The sequence below is a fragment of the Phascolarctos cinereus genome, unplaced genomic scaffold (assembly GCF_003287225.1).
Source record: "Phascolarctos cinereus isolate Bilbo 61053 unplaced genomic scaffold, phaCin_HiC Scaffold_9;HRSCAF=440, whole genome shotgun sequence".
Classification (NCBI taxonomy): domain Eukaryota; kingdom Metazoa; phylum Chordata; class Mammalia; order Diprotodontia; family Phascolarctidae; genus Phascolarctos; species Phascolarctos cinereus.
The window spans coordinates 255,995,008-256,013,572 of record NW_027556402.1 but is presented as its reverse complement, the minus strand read 5'-3'; the positions used below and the strand labels follow the sequence as shown (position 1 = coordinate 256,013,572).

The following is an 18,565-nucleotide window of genomic DNA, read 5'->3' as shown; positions in this document are numbered from 1 at the left end:
CAATCCATCCCTCCTACCACTGGCCAAAGCGTATTTCTCTGGCATGGATCTCACGTGGCGCCAGAACCCTGACCCTATTCCAGGTTTTATGTGACTGCTTTAAATAATCATTTAAGCTCCTCTGGCTCCCAAGGCCCAACTGAGGGCAAAATAGGAGTGGGCACGAAGGCTGTCAGGGAAAGAGAATGACTCCAGCACCCAGTGGAGAGGCAGGATGGCGTGGTGGGCAGGGCTCTGGCACTGGAGTCAGGAGACCCACCTTTGAGACCCGGCTTCAATCCTCACTCTCTTATGACATTAGGCCAGCTCCTTCGCCTCCAAAGCCTCGTTCTCCTCCCCCAAACTACCTCTAAGAAGGAATGAGAAGACCTAAACAATGCTTTCAGCTGAGGTGATGATCGTCCCAGGACTGGAAGGGACAGCAAAGATCAACCCCCTCATTTTGCAGATAAGGAACCTGAGATCCAGCACAGTTAAACAACTTGCCCAAGGTCACACAGATGGTAAGTGGGAGGGCCAGGACTTTGACCGGTCTCCCCACTCCCAGTTCAGGGTTGCTCTGCAGAGCAACCTTGTAACCCTAACATGCTGTAGAGATGTAAGCTGTTGTCATGGAGATAGAAGCAGGGGTCCTGTGACCCAAGCCTGGCCAGGCCCCCGTCCCCTGAGAGGGCCGGTAGGATTCTGTTGCCCTCTGACCTTGTGTACCCCTGGAGGAACAGACTGTCTCCCTGTCTCTGCACATTTTCATTGGCAGGTGGTGGGCTGGTTTTCATATCTCCTGCGGGACTTTCCTTCACGATCTTGGAAGCCCTGGTCTAGTCGCCACTAGGGCCTAATGGAAGTAGAGGCACCGGAATGTAACCAGCTAAAAACATAGACAACTTTGAAGATCAATTCAATTCAATTCACATTGGAAATTTTGATAAACATCTGAGAAATGACTGAGGAAGATGATACCATGCCCTTCCTCCTGGCCTCAGCACCAAGTTCAGGGCCAAGGCTCTGGCTCCCTCCTCCAAAGGATGCTCCCCCAGAGCAGCCTGGCCCCCAGCAGGGCCCTTCCCAACGGGTCCCTCCAGCTCAGATGGTTCTTTGATATGAGAAGAAATGCCTAGGGGCTGCAGACTCACTTCTTCACTCTTTCCTTCTGTAGCCTCCTTGGAAAGGCATCCTTTGGCCCTAATGAAAACAAAGGGTGGAGGGAAGTGAGCACAGAATGGGAGGACCCCAGAGCTGGAAGAGACCTTAAGGGCCATGGAGCTCAACTCATGCCTCAGCAAAACTCCACAATGACAACAACAATAATAAGTAACAGCACTTCAAAGTTGTTAAGCACTAAAAATATTATCTCATTTGATTCTCGGAACAAACTTGGGAAGTAGGTGCTATCATAATCCCCAGTTTACAAGTGAGGGAACTGAGACAAACAGTTCAATGACTTGCCCAGGGTCACACAGCTAAGTAAGTGTCTGAGGCTGGACTCCAACTCATCTTCCTGGCTTGAAGTTCAATATCCCCAATCCGTGGTCATCAATCTTGGGTGGAACACCTCCGACTGGAGAGTATCCCTCCACCTCCTAAGGCAGCACATTCCACTGTTGGACAACTCCAATTGGTGGGAAATGCTCCTGACCTTAAGCCTACATGGGAGGCTTTGCAGCCCTCCGCCCACTCCATCACTCCTGTTTCTGCTCTCTGAGACAAGCAGATCAAGGCTGATTCTCCCTTCCACATAGCAGTCCTTCAGATACATGCTTATGGTTCTCATGTCTCCCCTCAGTTTTCTCTTCCCCAGACTGAACCTCCTTCAACCCAGGTCCTCCCCCTAGTCCTCATGTGGCATGGTCTTGAGAGTCTCTGCTGTCCCGGATGCTCTCTAGGCATCTGGGGGAAGGGGCAACAGAGAGTGTGTGCCCAATTCCCAGCCCCACTGTCTGCCCTATCCCTTCAGTCCACCTTTCCCAAGGCCAAGAAAGATGACAGGAAGTTGCACTCTGGCTCAGCACTCTCACTCAGGATCAGATTTAGGGTGACTTGTAGAAGAGGTAAGATTTATCCTTGTGGCTTCTGACTCTTTCTGGTTGTGTGACCCTGAACAAGTCACTGACCCACTCTGGGCTCTTCACAAGCTGGTCCCCTCCTGTCTTTTAGTCTTCTGACACCTAACCGACCTCCAGCTCTCTAGGATTCAGCAATACAAGTTTGTGGAATGCAACATTCCCTCTCCCACGCTTTTGTGCTAGCTGTCCCAAATGACTGGCTGCTCTGCCCTCTGATCTCAGGCTCTCAGTTTCCCTGACTTTCTTCAGGACTCAGCTCAAATCTCACCTGTTCCAGGAGATTTTTCTCTTAGACACCTTAGCTGCTAACACCCCCTTTCAGAGTGCTTCCTGTCTCCTCTGTTTATGTTTATGTTCAGGGCTCTCTCTCCTGCCCACCCCCTTTAGGTTGTAAGCTCCTTGAGGGCAGCTACTGTCTTTTGCCTTTCTTTGCATCCTTAGCACTTAGCACATTGCCCAGAATATAGTAGCTGCTTAATAAATTATCTTGTCTTGAATGCCGCATGAAACACAAATATTAGGAATTCAAAGAAACTTGGGAAGATTTGGGTGAGCTGATGCTGAACTTAGTAAGTAGAACCAGGAGAAAAATACATACAATAACCATAATAGTGTAAAATAAATAAACCCCCTTACCCAGGGCCTTTCTTGATTTTCCTTGAGCAGCTAGTGCCTGCCCCGCCCAAAAAATCACCTGGCTTTTATTTTACATATGTTTATATGTACATATTATTAGCCTTGATAGACTCTAACCTTTTTTTAAAAATAATCAAGGTTAAGTGACTTGCCCAGGGTCACACAGCTATTATCTAAGGCCAAATTTGAACTCAGGTCCTCTTGACTCCAGGGTTGGTACCCTGTGCCACTTAGCTGCTCCAGACTAACCTCCTTGAAGGCAGGGAGGGCATTTTTGTCTCTGTATTGCTGTACCTAGAACTGGGCCTGGCACAAAATAGGGACCTTCTCTTCAAAATGTCTCATCTTAGAAAGTTGCCTAGATCACAGAGAGGTTAAGGGACTTGCCCAGGGCCACACAGCCAGTGTGTCTAAGGCAGAAGTTGAATCCAGAGGCCAATTCTCTATCCCCTACACCCACTACCTCGGGATGAAATTCTGCAAAACTGAGAAAGCTGAGCCAAAGGACAGGCAGATACGTCTACTGCAACTATATGAGGAAATGTGAAGAAGGATGAATGGACAAGGCCCATGGGTGAGTGCTTAAGTTATTCTGCAAAGAAGAAGAAGAACAACAACAACAACCACAACCACCTGTGATCCAGGGCTCACCTTCTCTCCATCGCCTCGATAGTCTCCACCAGGGGCATGTTTCGAGTCTCCATGAGGAAGCAGACAGCCACTCCAGCCAAGATGGCAGCAGCCCCAAAGATCACAGGGGGCAGGGCAGTGTGGTACTCTCCCAACATGGAGACCAACGGGGCCACCATTCCGCCCACACGGGCATTCACAGAAACAAATCCCATGCCCATCTGCCTGACAGAGCAAAGTCAATGGGTTAGCAAGCCAAATTGTGGGAGCTGGAGGGTTGCAGGATGGAAGCAGGACCTGAGACCCTCAAGGATGAAATTAAGAGATTAGGGCAAAAAAAAATGACAGATCTGAGCTTGAGAGACAGCACCCACTGAGAAGAAAAAGCCCACTGCCCCATGGTAAGGGCTCTGGGTCAAAGGCCTCCTTCACCACCTGTACCTCCAGACCACTACTGAAATCATTCAATCCCTCCACATCACTCTGACCAGATCCTTGCTGTGACTGCCAATGGCACCCAGGGCATTCCTCCTCTTTTCTCAAGGTCAGCGTCTGGCTCACAGTATTCCTCCCCATCACAGACTTTGCCTTCATCATCAGTGACCTCAGTGCTTATGCTGATGGTCCTTTGAATGCTGTGGCCTCCTCAGCTCCCATGACCTGCATCCTTACTCTACTCAGCTACCCAGAGGGATGGCTACCCCTTCAACCTACACCACCTACAACACTTGCTTGAGCTCTGAAATTTCCCTAGATCACAGTCTCCTATTCTCCCAGCTCTGCCTCCACCTTACTACTAAACCTGTCTTTTGTCTTCCCCTTGACCACAAACCTGTCCCCTCTGTCCCTCCCTGTTCATCTATCACCTTCCTCTGGCCATACTTTTCTCCCTTTATATCCTCAACTCTATAGTTGATCACTCCAAGTGGGCACTGACCTCTGTCCTGAGTCCCTTGCCTCTTCGTCTCCCAAACATTTGTACCTTGACAACCCTCAACCCTAGGTTACCCCTACCATCCAGCTCTCTACTCCATTTCTCTTCCTATCTAATTATTCAACCCAGTTGTATCAAAGCTACTCAAAGACTGAAGTTGGTGCCTCCTCTAAATTTTCAGTACCTTGGACAAAGCCTTTATCACTGCCCTCTCTCTCTCTCTCTCTCTCTCTCTCTCTCTCTCTCTCTCTCTCTCTCTCTCTCTCTCTCTCTCTCTCTGTCTCTCTGTCTCTGTCTCTGTCTCTCTCTCTTTCTCTCTCTCTCTCTCTTCTCTCTCTCTGTCTCTCTGTCTCTCTCTCTCTCTCTCTCTCTCTCTCTCTCTCTCTCTCTCTCTCAGAGTTGCTACCTCTAGCCCAGAGAGGTACAGTAAAAAGAAGTGTCCACAGGTCGTCCAGCCAGGAGGTATCAGAGGTGCAGTTTGAACCCAGGGCTTCCCAGTTCCAAGGCCAGCTCTGTGTGTGCTGTGTCATGCTATCTCTACACAATGTAGAGGTGAGGTCACTTGGAGTGAGGGGAGGCTTTAGTAGAGGAAGTTCGGAGGGAGGGCATGGATGGTGCCAAGGCCTGGGGACCCAGGCTCAATCTTGTAAATTCTCTTAGCTTACCTTGGGCACGACTTCCTCCTTCCTAATTCCCCCTGCCCACTGGCTGATGCCATTGCCCTCCTCAAATGACCTTAGGGGTATCCATATCTGTCCTCCCTCCCAGTAAAATGCAAACTCCCTGAAGGCAGGAGATTTCACTTTCCTCTTCACATCCCCACTGCCTAACAGCATTCGGGATCCGGAGAGAAGACTCTGGTCTAGTGAGGTCAGATAGACCCAGGACTCTACTCTCCTTTCAGGCACATTTGTGAGCATCCCAGGGGATCCAGCAGCCCCATCTTGCTGCCTACCTGACCTGTGTTGGGTACAGCTCCCCAGCAAAGAGGTACACACAGATGAAGGAGCTGGCCAGGCAACCTTTCCCCAGGGCTGCCTGGGCCGTCCGCAGGGTTTGCATGTCTGTGGAAGAATGGAGAAAAGGAAGCCGTGAGCAGCAGCCAGGAAAGGAGGAGATGCCAGGCTGCTGGGCTGCATCTGGCCTGTTTCCTCGAGGTTCCAGGAATAGCTGGGCTCAAGCTTCTGCCCAAATTCATCTCTATGGTCTGTCTCCCAAGTCCGGTCGGTCCCTATCTTAATTCCCTCTTTCCCCACCAGGGAAAGGCCTTCAATACCTCAATGGATTGGGATCAGCTTTCCTCAAATTCACTCATTAATCCAGCAAGTATCTATTAAATGTCTACAAAAACCCAACTTTCCCTGTCCTCTTACATTCTACCGGAGAAGTGAAACCCAATGGGCACAAGTAAGTAATTACAAAATATGAACATAGCAAAGTATAAATCAACTGGTGGGGGGTGGGAGCTAACAACTGGAAGGACCAGGATATGATACCTGAGCAGAGCCATCAAGGGATTCCAAATAGATTCCAAGATGGAGAGGTGAAAAGGGAAGGCATTCCAGGTGTGGGGTGCGAAGAGGTGGGAGATTGAATGCCCTTTGTTGGGAATAGCAAACAAGATTGCTTGGTTGGAGGGTAGAGTGTGCAAAAAGAAGTAATTTGAAAGAAAAATGAAATCCAGACCATGAAGGACTTCCAGGGCCAAACAGGGGAGTGTGTATTTTATCCTAGAGACACCAGGGAGCCACTGAAGATTCTCCATCCCACGATCCATTCTGCACGTTAGTGGCAGATTAATCTTCCAAAGATAGCACTTTCATCCTCACCCTCCCCAGAAACCTAGGTTCCTACAATTGCCTACCACATTTTTGATTGGCATCCAAGGCTCTCCATAATAATTCAACTCCACCTTCTCTTTCCAGCTTTATCTCCCGCACCCCACTCCTCAACAGGGTAGCTGGATGGCTCAGTGGATAGAGAGCCAGACCTGGAGTCAGGAAGACCTGAATTCAAGTGCAGTCTCAGATATGTACTAGCTATGTGATCCTGGACAAGTCACTTCACCCTGTTTGCCTCAGTTTTCTCATCTGTAAAAGGAGCTGGAGAAGGAAATGGCAAACCAGTCCAGTATCTTTGCCCAAGAAAACCCCAAATGGGGTCACAGAGTTGACCAAGACTGAAATGGCTGGACAATAGCATCACTTAATGGCAGCTGTTGTGTGTTGGAAGAGCACACCTTCCCACCCCCACCCCAAACACACAGACAGCATCTGGGCAGGGATGGGTCATCATCGATGAGATCACACACCCGTGGTAATATACTCCCAGGAACCTAGATCTAGAACTGGAAGAGACTTAGGGGCTATCTAGTCTCCCCTTTCATTTAACATATGAGGAAACTGAGGCACAGAAAGGGGGTGCGAACTTGCTCAAGGTCATTCAGGTTGAATGGTGGAGGCAGGATTTGAACCCAGGTCTCTGACTCCCATGCCAGTTTTCTTTCCACTGTAGCATGTTGCCTCAGATATATGAGGTTTGCTATTATTACTCTGTATGACCATGAACAGGACAGCTTCTTAGAGCCTCATTGGACCTATTGACCCAGAAAGACAGATTTCTCTCTCTGAGTTGGCTGTGAGAGTCACAGATCCCTGCATTATTGACACCTATACCCAGGTGCTGCTTAGGGTGGCATCTCTGTGCCTCTCTTTTCCCTCTGAGCTCTGGCTTCTTCATCTGTAAAATGGGGACCAAAATCACTGTAGTCCCTCCCTCGCAAGGCTGTTGTGAGGCTCCAGTGAACTAATGGACTTTGCAACCTGAGAAGGGAAGAAAGAGTAGCTCAGCTGCCTTACCTTCTGGGACAAATATGTTGGCGATCACCATGAATCCCGCCAGGATCAGGAAGGAAGCCACGGTGGCCCGGCGCCCCACGTAAATCATGGTGGTGGTGGAGACCAGCATGGCTGGGATGTCAATGACCCCGAACATCACCTGGACCAGGTAAATGCTGAGGCCAAATTTCTGCAGGTCCATGGCCAGGCCATAGTAAGCCAAGGAGTTGGAGAACCTGGGAAGGACAGCAGAATCCTCTGCTGGCCCCCTGCACAGCTCCTGCTTTAGCCCCCCAGCTCTGCTGTTAGTGCCGATACCCTGAGGCCTCAGTTCCCCCCCTTTCCAAGCCACTGCCCATGACCTCCTCCCATTGCTTTCCCATAAGCAACTTGTTTCTGTGCATTACGTGCTGCAGATTGGGTGTGTAAGCTCCCTGAAGGCAGGAAACATCTTTCTTTTGTCTCTGTATCTCCAATACCCAGCACCCAGCAGGTGCATAATAAATGCTTGCTGATAAATTTCAGCTGATGGGAAAGGCTCCTCTGACTCCTGGTTTGGTTTAACAGAGAGCAATTGGGGTGGGATGGGGAAGGGGGGAGAAGTTGGCAAAAGACCAATCTAGCCTTGATACCAGGAAAAACTTTCTAAGAAGGGGCAGCTAGGTGGTACAGTGGTTAGAGCAATGGCACTGGAGTCAAGAGGACCTGAGTTCAAATCCATCCTCAGACACTTACTAGCTGCATGACCCTGGGCAAGTCACTTAACTTTTCTTTTTCTTTTTTTTTTTTTTTTTGGTGAGGCAATCAGTATTATCTAAAACTCTCTAAGCATCAGAGCCATCCCATAGTAGAATGTGGGGGCTGCTGAGGGAAGGGCTGAGCTCCCCATCTCTGGAATCTCCAAGCAGAGTTTGCAGAACCATGGATGCGGAAGTGTCCTCCACACCCTCACAATCCCAAATCCTTATAGCTGGATCGAGATGTGTTTAATTGCCCCCTGGCTAGACTGGAAGCTCCTTGAGGGCAAGGTCTATTTCAGTGCTGTTTTATATCCCTGGTGCCCCTCACACAGTAGGTGCTTCATAAATGACTGTAGATTGATTGACTACATCGACACTTAGGTCCCTTACAGCTCTGAGATGCTGTGATTCTGGCCGGTGAGAGTTGGAAGGGCACCAGCCCTTGTGGGTGGGGCCCCAAGACACTGCAAGGCCACTGCTGATGAGGCTGTGACCAGGCAGGTGGAGGAAAGCAGGAGCTGCCTGTGGAGAAGCTCATGTGAGGTGAAGCACCATTGGTAGCTCCCTATTTTGATTAAGCCATTTTGTTAATTAATAACCCAGCTATCTCTACCTGCCAAAAGAATGCAAGCACTGTCAGCATCCACTCTCTGAATGTTGGTGCCATGTGCCAGACCCTAGTGGCCTCACCCTAGTTATAGCTCTGGCCGCCCCCTATAACATGGGTATTGGTGGAGTTACTGTGTTTTATCAGACTTTTTCGGCCTAGAATTATCCTTGAGAGGCCATGGTTTGACAAGGGAAAAGAGGAGACTTAAGATGGAGTAGTAGGAAGTACATAGAACAGAACTCATTATCTTTATCCCCCAAACATCCCCCCCTCCCCTCTCCCCCCTCCACCCTCTCAGTTCTTCAGGCTTACATCCGGTACTCCTCACCCCCCCCATACCTGAGCTGTTGCCAAGGCCTAGTGATTTCACCTCTGCAGTATCTCCTAAATATGCCCCCTTCTCTCTCTCCGACACTGCCCTCACCCTGGCGCAGACCCTCATCACCTCATCACGTGGACTATTGCAATAGCCTTCCTCAAGTCTATCCTCACTCCTGGCCGTCCTCCACTCAGGTCTGACCATTCAATAAGTCCCAAGGGCTCCCTATCCCCTCCCCCAGGATCAAATACAAAATGCTCTGTTTGGCATTCAAAGCCTTTCCTAACCAGCCTCTTCCTATTTGTCCAGTCTTCTCACACCCTCCTCCCTAACACAAGCGCTGCCAGTCAATGACACTGGCTGCCTTCTTGTTCCACTGTGATAAGTGGGATAGTGGGTCAATTAGGAAGATGTAAAAGGATTGTCTTGCCAAAGTGAGGGTCCAGGTGAGATTATGCAGTAAAAATTTTGTGTGAATCCAGTCAGGGGGGTGACATGCAAGATAGACAGAGAAAGGGAGGTCTCACACAGGACAACTGATCTTTGCACAAGGGTCTGAAGTATAATGAATACATTTTATAGGCTTCCATATTCCAGAAACATTCTCCAGGCAAATTGGCCACCATTTTGAATTATCTGTGTCACAACTGTCTTCCACTAGAGCACACATTGAGAGCTGGCATGCTCCACCCCTTACCTCCAAATTTGGGGAAATGCTCACCCAAGTGCTATTACATAGCTTCTGGAAACTCAGTGGAGGAAAACTCAAGTGATGGTCTCTTGTGCCAGCCTTATGCCCAGTGGTTTTCCAGGTTGGCAGCAGTTTGCACCTGCTGGCAGCTTGGGGAACCTGCTTATCTGCACAATTCACTCCCTCACTGCAGTATTTCCCCACAGCCCTTATCGAGTATACCGAATTACTCCTACAAAGTTAAACGATTAGGGAAAAGACCACCACCCCCATCCCATGCTCAAGGATGGATCCCACCACCTACCAGACAACCATGAGGCAGCAAGTGACCTTGCGAATGGCTGGGGTCCGAAAGAGGTCCAGGACAGAACTAGAGGGTGGTCCGACTGAAGACTCCCCCTGCATGTAGGCACTCACCACCTGGGCGAAGCAAGGCCATTGAGAAAAATTGGGTGGTGTCACATCAAATCATCCCAATCCCCTCTGCTTTCTTCAAGTTTCCCTCCCACTGTGGGGAGGGGGACAGAGATAGGCTCAGATGACCACAGATCTAAATCTGGAAGTGACCTCACTTACCATTAAATCCAACCCCCTTTTTTATAGATAATGGAACTGAGGCCCAAGGAGCCTCGGTAATTGGCCCAGGGTTACATAGGTAGACAGTAATGGAGCCAGAAATTGAACTCAGGTCTTCTGCCCTTAGAGCCAATTCTTTTTCATTCTACCACACTAATGCCTCAATGAGATCTCAGCCTCCAAGTGACCTCTTCTTGGATGCCAGGTTGGAGGCTGCCTGGTGGGCTAAAACTAGACCTTTGGTATAGATGATGGGCTCCAGCCTCAAAGATGCTGCTAAAATCACATCACCACTGAATGACCCCTGTGCCTCTCTCTGAGGCCCTCCAGATACTTTCCCGACTTCCAGATCCTTCCTGATGACTAAATCCTGAACTCTGAATGGAATGAGGGGAAAGGGAGCTATTTTCTGAGGCCTGAGGCAGTTGAATTAATTGTCCCAAGTCAGCTAGGCATACTCAGGTGGGACCTGAGCCAAGACCAGCTGAGAGCCTCCCACCCAGCTTCCCTCAGGCCTTCAAGCACAGAGAGCAGCTCCCGAGGAACATGAGGGCAGCTCCCATGCTCTCCTCGCCTGGATGCCCTCCTGTTACCTCCTTGGTAAGTCGCTGCCCTTCCTCTCTTTTTCCATTGAGCCTGGCCACTTTTCTCAGATTCTGGATGGCCAGATGGGATTTTCCATGGAGGAGGAGCCAGCGGGAGGACTCAGGCAGCCACCTGGTCAGGAAGGCATGGCCATGAGTCCAGACTGGCAGGTAGAAGCTTCAGCAGGCAGGGCTTCCATTACCAGCTACCCTCACCCCCTCTTTGATGCAAATTCTGCCCCTGGGGAAAGTGGCAACCAAGCCATCCCACTATAAGTATTTATTAAAGGCCCCACTATGCACCAGGTACTGTCCTCCCAAAAGTTAGAGTCACAGGGAGCTTATTGGGAGGCTGTTGGCCCATGAAGCCAAGCTGCATTAACCAGGGAAAGGACCAGGAAGTAGAAGTTGGGAGTGGATGTAAGACCCCAAGGGCAGGTGCTGGTTTTCTGCCTCTTAGGGTTGGGGCATACATAGAAGAAGAGCTTAACAAATGGTACCTCCAAGCCACTGCTGGGACTGTCAGCCTGATAATCCAGAATCCTTTCTGGACACGGAGTCTAGAACCTAGATTTACATTGTGTATGAGGTGGTGCAAGTTTGAGTCTAAAGGACTGGCCAACTTGTCATCAATCTGCTTGTTTGTATTCAGCCTTCCCTTCCTTCAGTCAGCCAGTTAGCTGTCAGCAAGCATTCATTCTCTACAGGGAAACGCCAGGGCTGCCTTCTGAAGCTGCCCCTTCAGCCTGTGCCAGGACTGGATTCCTCAGTACCCTCCTCTGCCCTTCTCACCCTGCTAAGTCTGAGCGCTACTCACTCTACCCCTCTTAGATAGCACCTAGCTCCTTAGGGCATGGTTTCCCAACTCAAATCATAAGGCTGGGCTGGCAGAGAATCTGAACTCTCTTCCGTAGACTGTTCTGCCCTCCACAGGTGGCACCGGGAGCTGGGAAGAGGGAGGAGTCCCAGGCACTGGAGAAGTTGGGGTATGCTGGCAGTAAGAGCTTCGTGCCCACCAGTGGCAAGGTCCATACTGTCAGGGTGCGCACACACACACACACACACACAGAGTTACAACCCCACTCTATCCCCCAACACTCCCTTCATAACATACCAAGAGTACAGGAAGATGACCAAGAAGGGGGCAGAGACAGCAAACTGCAGCCACCGCCAAGGCCGAACCAGATAGGCCACTCCTGCCAGCAGGATCTGCCCCAGGGTGAAGGCGTAGCCCAAGAGGGCTCCAGCCACTGTCCGCCCCTGGGTGGGCATCCACTCCACAACTGGGGAGAACACAGAGGTGAGGGCCCAGCCAGCCAGGAGAGGCGAGGCAAGTGGGCGTTTACTGAGTGCACACCACGCTGCTGAGACCGCAAGGCGAAGGAAAATCTCAACAGACTAGGAAGATGGGTCAAGATACAGGTTAGGGATAAAGGTAAAGTTCTACACTTGGATTCAAAAAATCAATTGCACAAATACAGGCTAGAGGCTGTGAATCACTTAAGAGCAAGCAGTTCACAGGGAGAAATCCCAGGGAGCTGGAGTTTAAGTGACTCACCCAAATTCACCCAGCTGGGAAGTGTCAGAGGTAGGATTTAAACCCTCTCCTTGGCTCCAAGCCCAGGGCTCTGCCAGTCTGCTACCCTACCCCTTAGGCCGCAAGGACAAACACAGTATCCAGGACAAGGGAGGTCAGAGGCCCACTGTCCTCTCCCTGGTGAGATCCCACCCACAGTGCAGTCTTCCCTTCTGGGCCATGGCAAACTAAAGTCAATTTGGATGGACAAGAATAGTGACAGAACTAAAAGCCAGGTCAGACGAGAAGGGATGTTGGTGGAGAAGGAAAAAAAACAGGCCTGGGAATCAGGCCATCTGGGTTCCAGCCCTGGCTCTGGCCCTCACTTAGGTCTGGGGGTTGAACTTCTTGGCACCTTATAAAAAGGGGATGATGGTATCAACCCAAGAGGATCATTGTGGGGGAAGGACTTTGTAATCCTTGAGAGCCGCAGGATAGGTGTGAGCTATACTAGCAGAGGTGGTGATGGAGAACAGCTAAAGGAACTGGGAATGTTTTCCCTTCTAAGCAGAAGAGAAAACTTGGTGGTGGCTAGGAATGTGACCTGTCTCCCGCTATGATCACCCTACTCAAGTGCACTCATGCCCCCTGGATGATGAGAATGCTCCCCAAAGTGATCTTTCTCCTTTCATTCTCTCCCTACTCCAACCCACCCACCAGGTCCACATTCCTCTTCCATCAAGAATCTCCCTCTATTTCCTGCTGAGCCTTTCAAGGCATTCAAGACCCTCCATAATCTAGGACTAGTCTATTTTTTCCATTTTATCTGACGCTATCCTTTTTTACTGTAGCCAGACCAGACCACTCACAATTCAGCTTCTCATCTTGTCTTCTCCCACTTCTGGAGCTTTGCCCAACCCATTTGTCATGCCAGGAATGGAGTCATGGTCTCTACTTCCTGCCTAGTTTTGGTTAGTAAAATCTCTCTCTGCTGGCAATGCCCAGCTCAGGGGACATGTCTTCCAGGAAGCTTTTCCTAATTCCACCTCCACCCCAGCCCAAAATGCCCTGGCCATTTTTGGGCATCTGACAAGCTCTGTCTGGATCTTTCTTTTGCATCATCCCAATAAGCCTTCATCTCAACTCGGGCACTGATCCTGTGGCACGTCTGAAGGAAGAATCAGTGCAATGGGCGCAAGGAAAACTTCAGCTCAACAGAAAGAAGCAATGGCTGGCAGTGAGACCCATCTGACAACTGGGTGGGCCTCCCTCGGAGGGAGCAAGCTCCCCTTCACTGGAGGTCAGAGGACCACAAGCCACAGAGCAGACGGTTAGATTTTCAGCACAGCAAACACTACAGACCAGGGTGTGATTTCTCTGTCTGTTGATTGGCTAGACCTAAGAAACTAACGGGGGAAATGTTAATGTTGTAGATTGAACGTAAACGTGTGTCTACGCATTTTTATTTTTTCAGAAAACAAGTTGTTAAGCATTTACCAACACACTCCTGGCTGGAAGGGGGACCTTAGAAGTCATCTAGTCCACTCGTACGGTCTGATGCTGAGTGAAGTGAGCAGAATCAAGAGAACGTCGTTCACAATAACAGCCACGTTGTGTGATGACCAGTATCGATAAACTTAACCCTTCCCAGCAATAGAAGGATTTAAGACATCTCCAAAGACCTCATGATGGAAAATGCCTCCACATCCCAAGAAAGAACTATGGAGTTTGAATGCAGATCGAAGCAGACTATTTGCTATTTTTTTCCCTTTTCTGTTGAGTTTTGTTTCCTCTTTCTGGTGGTTCCTCCCATTAGTTCTAATTCTTACTTACATCACTAATGTGAAAACAGGTTTAATAGGAATGTATATGTAGAACCTATATCAGAGTGTGCACCCTCTTGGGGAGGGTGGTGGGGAGGAACAGAGAGAAAAATTTTAAACTCAAAAGCATATGGAAGTGATTGTTGATAAATCAAAATAAATTAATTTAAAAAAAGACAAAAAAAAGTCATCTAGTCCAATGCCTTCTTTTTACAGATGAGGAAACGGAGGCCCAAAGAGGTTAAGGAACTTAGAATCTTAAGATCACAGACTCAGAGCTGGAAGTGACTTTAGAAGCCATCTCCCCTGATTCCTTCATTTTACAGATGAGGAAACTGAGGCAGACAGAGGGTAACAGAGTGACAGAGTAAGTGGCAGAGCAGGGCTTTGAACCTGCAGCCTCTGACTCCAGACCTGGTATTCTTTCTGCCGGGCCACACCTCCTCTTTGTTTAAGTAGAGGCTAGATCTAGAAAGCAGAAGAAATGTCCACACTGAATGGGCAGCGATACTGGACGCCTGCCCTCTGAGCTTCCTTCCATGATTCTAATTCTCAGATTGTGTCTGTCTGTCTGATAGATGAATGGACCCTTCTCAGACCCTCTTTTCTTTGCTCTCTTTTCTTCCCCTGCCCCCCACTCTGGCACCAAGATGACCCCCAAGTGGAGCCTGTGGCTCTGCCCTTCCCTGCACTGAAGCTTTCTCAAGGTCAAGGCTGTTTCCCCAGAGTGACCAGAGTGAACCCTGTAATCTGTAACAGGAGCCAGAGCAACCGGCCTGGGCAGAGGCTTAGGCTGTCTTTTCCATCAGTCACAGCCCAGTCTCACGTGCTGACCAGAGTTCTCTTGAAGCTGGCCAGGAAAAAGGATTAACTTGGAACACTTAAGTAGGAAGGCCCATGCCCCATCTCTCTTTGCAGCTGCATGCAAACCCACCCCAGCCAGGGCCAACACTTCCAACCTGGGCCAAACCGGTCCTGTCTGCTTCCCTCAACACAGCTAAGCAGAGCTCTGGAGCGAGCCTCTGACCAGCTGTGGAATCTGGCACAAGGGTCTTCCACTCTGTGCCTCAATTTCCTCTGTGAAATGAGGGGATGAGATTGGAGGACCTCTAAGGTGCCTGACCACATCTGACAAATGTTCCCCACCCTCAGTCTTCCCCTCTCTACTGAAAGGATGAAGATAATATTATCTTGCCTCCTATCCCCACCCTCTTCCCCCTCCCCAGCCAGGGTTACCTTACCCTACCTGGGAAGACTTACCCAGAGAAAGGGAGTTGAGAATGATTCCTGAAAAAGTCATACCCGTCAGGAAACGAAAAACACAGTAGATGATGAAGGAGTTGAAGTAGGCTGAGCAGGCCCCAGACACAGCAAGCTGTAGGTAGGACCAGATGAGAGGAGCCTTCCGGCCCCACCTGAGCCCAGGAGAGAGAAGACACACAATCACAGAGTTGCCTGGGTGTCCAGAGGCAGGATGGACACCATCCAATGACTTGGAGGTAGGGGGCTTCTGGCCTCCCTCTGGGGTTTCATAGATTGTTGGTAACTCCCAGTGTGGAAACTCCCTTCACTGGTACGGCTGTGACACACTAAGTCTAAATCATTATGGTTTTGGGGGGTTGTGTGGGGCCTTGAGAGATAGGCTAGCATGGCCAGAGTCACACAACAGGATGGGCCAGAAGCTGGTCATGAGTATTCCTGACCCCACTCTCTCCACTTTGCCTCAGAAGAACTGCAGCCACAGTAGAAGAAGTTATTTTAAATCATAAAAGTTACATCTGTTAATAAGGTGATGACTGAGAATGAGGATTAGCATGGGCAAGAAGGGCTTACTGTGCTCTGTTAGAGACAATAACTCTGTCAAGGAGACTGCAGCCCCACTTGACTGTCATGAGGATGATAGGACCTTTTCTACCAGACAGAGCCAACTTCCCTAGATGGGGCGAACCATTGGGCTGCTATTTCTCTAGTGCCTTGAGGCTAATAAAACGCTTTCATGCACTCACTTCCTTCAGCCTCCCAATGACCCTGGGAGATGGTGCTATTATAATATCCAGTTTGCAGAGGACAAAACTGAGGCCCAGAGAACTTAAGTGACTTAACCCAATATAGTCAGGTAAGTGTGTGACCCTAGACAAGTCATTTAAGCTCTGTGGGCCTCGGTTTTCTCATCTGTCCAATGTGGACAAAAATAGTGCCTGCCTCCCTGGGTGGTTGTGAAGCTCAAATAAGACCATACCTGTAGAGAGCTCAGCAAACCTGAAAGCTCTTGATGTAGGGAGCCCCCATGGGAGGGTCTGACTGGCACCTTTTCTACAACTTGTAGAGACTTGCCCAGGGCACTCAAAGCAAGTGACCCGTTCTGGGTCACTAGAACTAGCACTCTACACCCAGCACTCCTGGCTCCAAGGCCAGCCTGCTTTGTAGGGCAACCAAGAAAAGTAAGTGAACTGGAGACTGACCAGCACCCTGGTCAGAGCACGCCTGCTATCTCCCAAGCTGGAGAGGAAGGAGACTAGGGCTGTGAAGGGTCTCCAGTTCATGCCTTGGGAAAATCAGTGGAAGGACAAAGGATGTTTAGACTCAAGAAGAGTCAATTGAGGAGCAATGGGGTGGGAGGTGAGTGATATTCAGGGGCAGGTTTGGATTTGGTTAAAAGGACAGATTTCCTACCATCTGGAGTCACTCAGCAGCAGAGTGAGCAGGCGACCCCTCACTGAGGAGAGAGGGCCAGATGGCCCCTTGTAGGGTATGACCTGGCAGTGATTCCTTCTCAGGAATGGGCTGGTCTCAGTGGCTCCTGAGGTCCCTGACAACTCCTGGGTTCTGGGACTGTGTGACTCTGATTCTCCAGCAGGTTACCCTGACCTTGTGGGAAGACTGGATGGATTACCAGTTGTCAGGGGTTTGAGAAACGGAATGTAGGTTCACATAACAAGTTAGAGCACATAGCCTCAGGGGATCCTTCCCACTCTGACATGCTGTGATTCTATGTGATTAAGTCCTCCAAGGTAAGACAACAGAGGGCAGCCAAGAAAAGTTCAAAGGCAGAGACAGACAGACAGACAGACAGAGAGAAGAGAGAAGGAGAGAGAGAAAAGAGAGGAGAGAGAAAGAGAGAAGAGAGAGGAGAAAGAGGAGGGAGAGAGAAAGAGAGAGGGGGAGGGAGAGAAAAAGAGAGAGAAGAGAGTAGAGAGGAGAGAGAAGAGAAAAAGAGAGAGGAGAGAGGAGAGAGAAACAGAGAGAAAAGTGGAGGAGGGGAGGGAGAGAAAAAGAGAGAGAGAAGAGAGGAGAAAGGAGAGAGAAAAAGAGAGAGAAGAAAGAAAAGAGAGACAGAGAGAGAGAAGCCCCCAGTGCTTAAGACAGCTCCTCCATTGAGGAGTGTCAGTGGTTGAGGATGGGGATGGGGATGGGGATGGGGATGGGGTGGCTCACCTGTCTGCCACACTGCCAAACGCAGCAGCCCCCACCAGCACCCCTGACATGTAGATCGTCTGGGCTAGGTCCCTCATGGACCTTGAATCGCACACCAGATCCCACTGTCAGGGAAAAAACAGAGACTCTGTGACTACATTTCCTCCCGTGCTTCCCCTCCCCAAATGCCTGGGCCCTCTCCTGACCTCAGTTACAATGGTGGAGGGAAAGACGCTCCGGTCATAGGTCCATCCGTCCTCACAGCCCTCAGTGGCCGCCCCACCGACTGTGGCATTAGGGTCCAATAGTACCCACTGAGGCTGGACAAAGCGCAGGCAGGGCTCCGGCCTCTGGTGCTGGTCCGTGGGAATGGATGCCCGCCACCAGCTCTCCGCTGTGAGGTTGGTGCTCCACGTCCCATTTGCATGGCCCCGGCAGCGATGCCGGGGGACAGCGGCTGTGAAGTTTTGGAGGAAATTGTGGCAAGCTAGAAGGGAACAGGGAAACAAGAGCAGTGCAGTGTACAGCATCTGGAAGCGGCCCACGCCACCCAGGGTATCCAGCAACTCAGTGGAGGCCATGGCAGCAAAGGGCTGGACAGCAGGCCTGTGGGTGGCAGCGGCAGAGGCAGCCAGCTAGCCTTGAGTGGCATTATGTAAGGGAGCCGCGGGGCCAGGGGACAGAGGGATTAGGACCTGGGCTCAGGAGACTCTGGTTACACCTCATGGGGAGCCTCAGGTGTCTGTCCACCAGGTCCAGGGGCTGCTGGCACCAGCCTCCCTCCTGCTGCTGCCGGAGGCCCATCAGCCTCCGTCTCCACCCCGCCTCCTCTCAGGCTCTCAGGGGTAGAGCCGGGAAGGCCCCCATCCAACCCTTTCATTTTGCAGAAATGAGTCCAGAGAGGAGAAGTGAGGCCCAGTCGCCGAGGAGAGCGGACGGTAGGGCAGGAACCCTTCAACTCTCCGTGGCAGCAGGCCACTCTCCGGCTTCCTGAACTACCGGACAGACAAGCCCTAGCTGGCTCACCCAAAGAGCCTGGCACAGGCACCCAGGAGCTGGGGGTGCAGGGCGAGTCACTAAACTGAGAGGTCAACCTGAGCTGCACCTCAATCTCCTCATCTGCAAAATGGGCACAACTATGTCACCCGTCTTACAGGGTTGTGAGGAAAATGTGCTGTTGTTATGCATAAGC

General features: G+C 50.4%; 1 protein-coding gene across 1 annotated transcript; it reads right to left on the bottom strand.

The window, feature by feature from the left end:
- Positions 1–783: 783 nt before the first annotated feature.
- On the bottom strand, positions 784–18,261 carry LOC110195340 (solute carrier family 22 member 20). The gene is made up of 10 exons (XM_020968046.2): positions 17,580–18,261; positions 17,395–17,498; positions 15,220–15,374; positions 11,735–11,903; positions 10,630–10,753; positions 9,765–9,880; positions 7,122–7,336; positions 5,219–5,327; positions 3,351–3,554; positions 784–1,182 (listed from the first exon to the last, which is right to left on the bottom strand). Exons 1-10 carry the CDS (start codon positions 17,952–17,954, stop codon positions 909–911), a joined length of 1,845 nt encoding a protein of 614 aa, XP_020823705.1. The 5' UTR covers positions 17,955–18,261; the 3' UTR covers positions 784–908.
- Between the last annotated feature and the right edge of the window lie 304 nt (positions 18,262–18,565).

Bases quoted from the DNA above. Each gene is read 5' to 3' on its own strand.
- LOC110195340 (XM_020968046.2), bottom strand. From the start codon at position 17,954: ATGGCCTCCACTGAGTTGCTGGATACCCTGGGTGGCGTGGGCCGCTTC. The intron at 15,375-17,394 runs GTGAGCCACCCC...TCCTGGGCTCAG, and splicing joins TTTGGCAGTGTGGCAGACAG to GTGGGGCCGGAAGGCTCCTC. The intron at 7,337-9,764 runs GTAGGTGGTGGG...TGTCCTTCCCAG, and splicing joins TGCTGCCTCATGGTTGTCTG to GTTCTCCAACTCCTTGGCTT.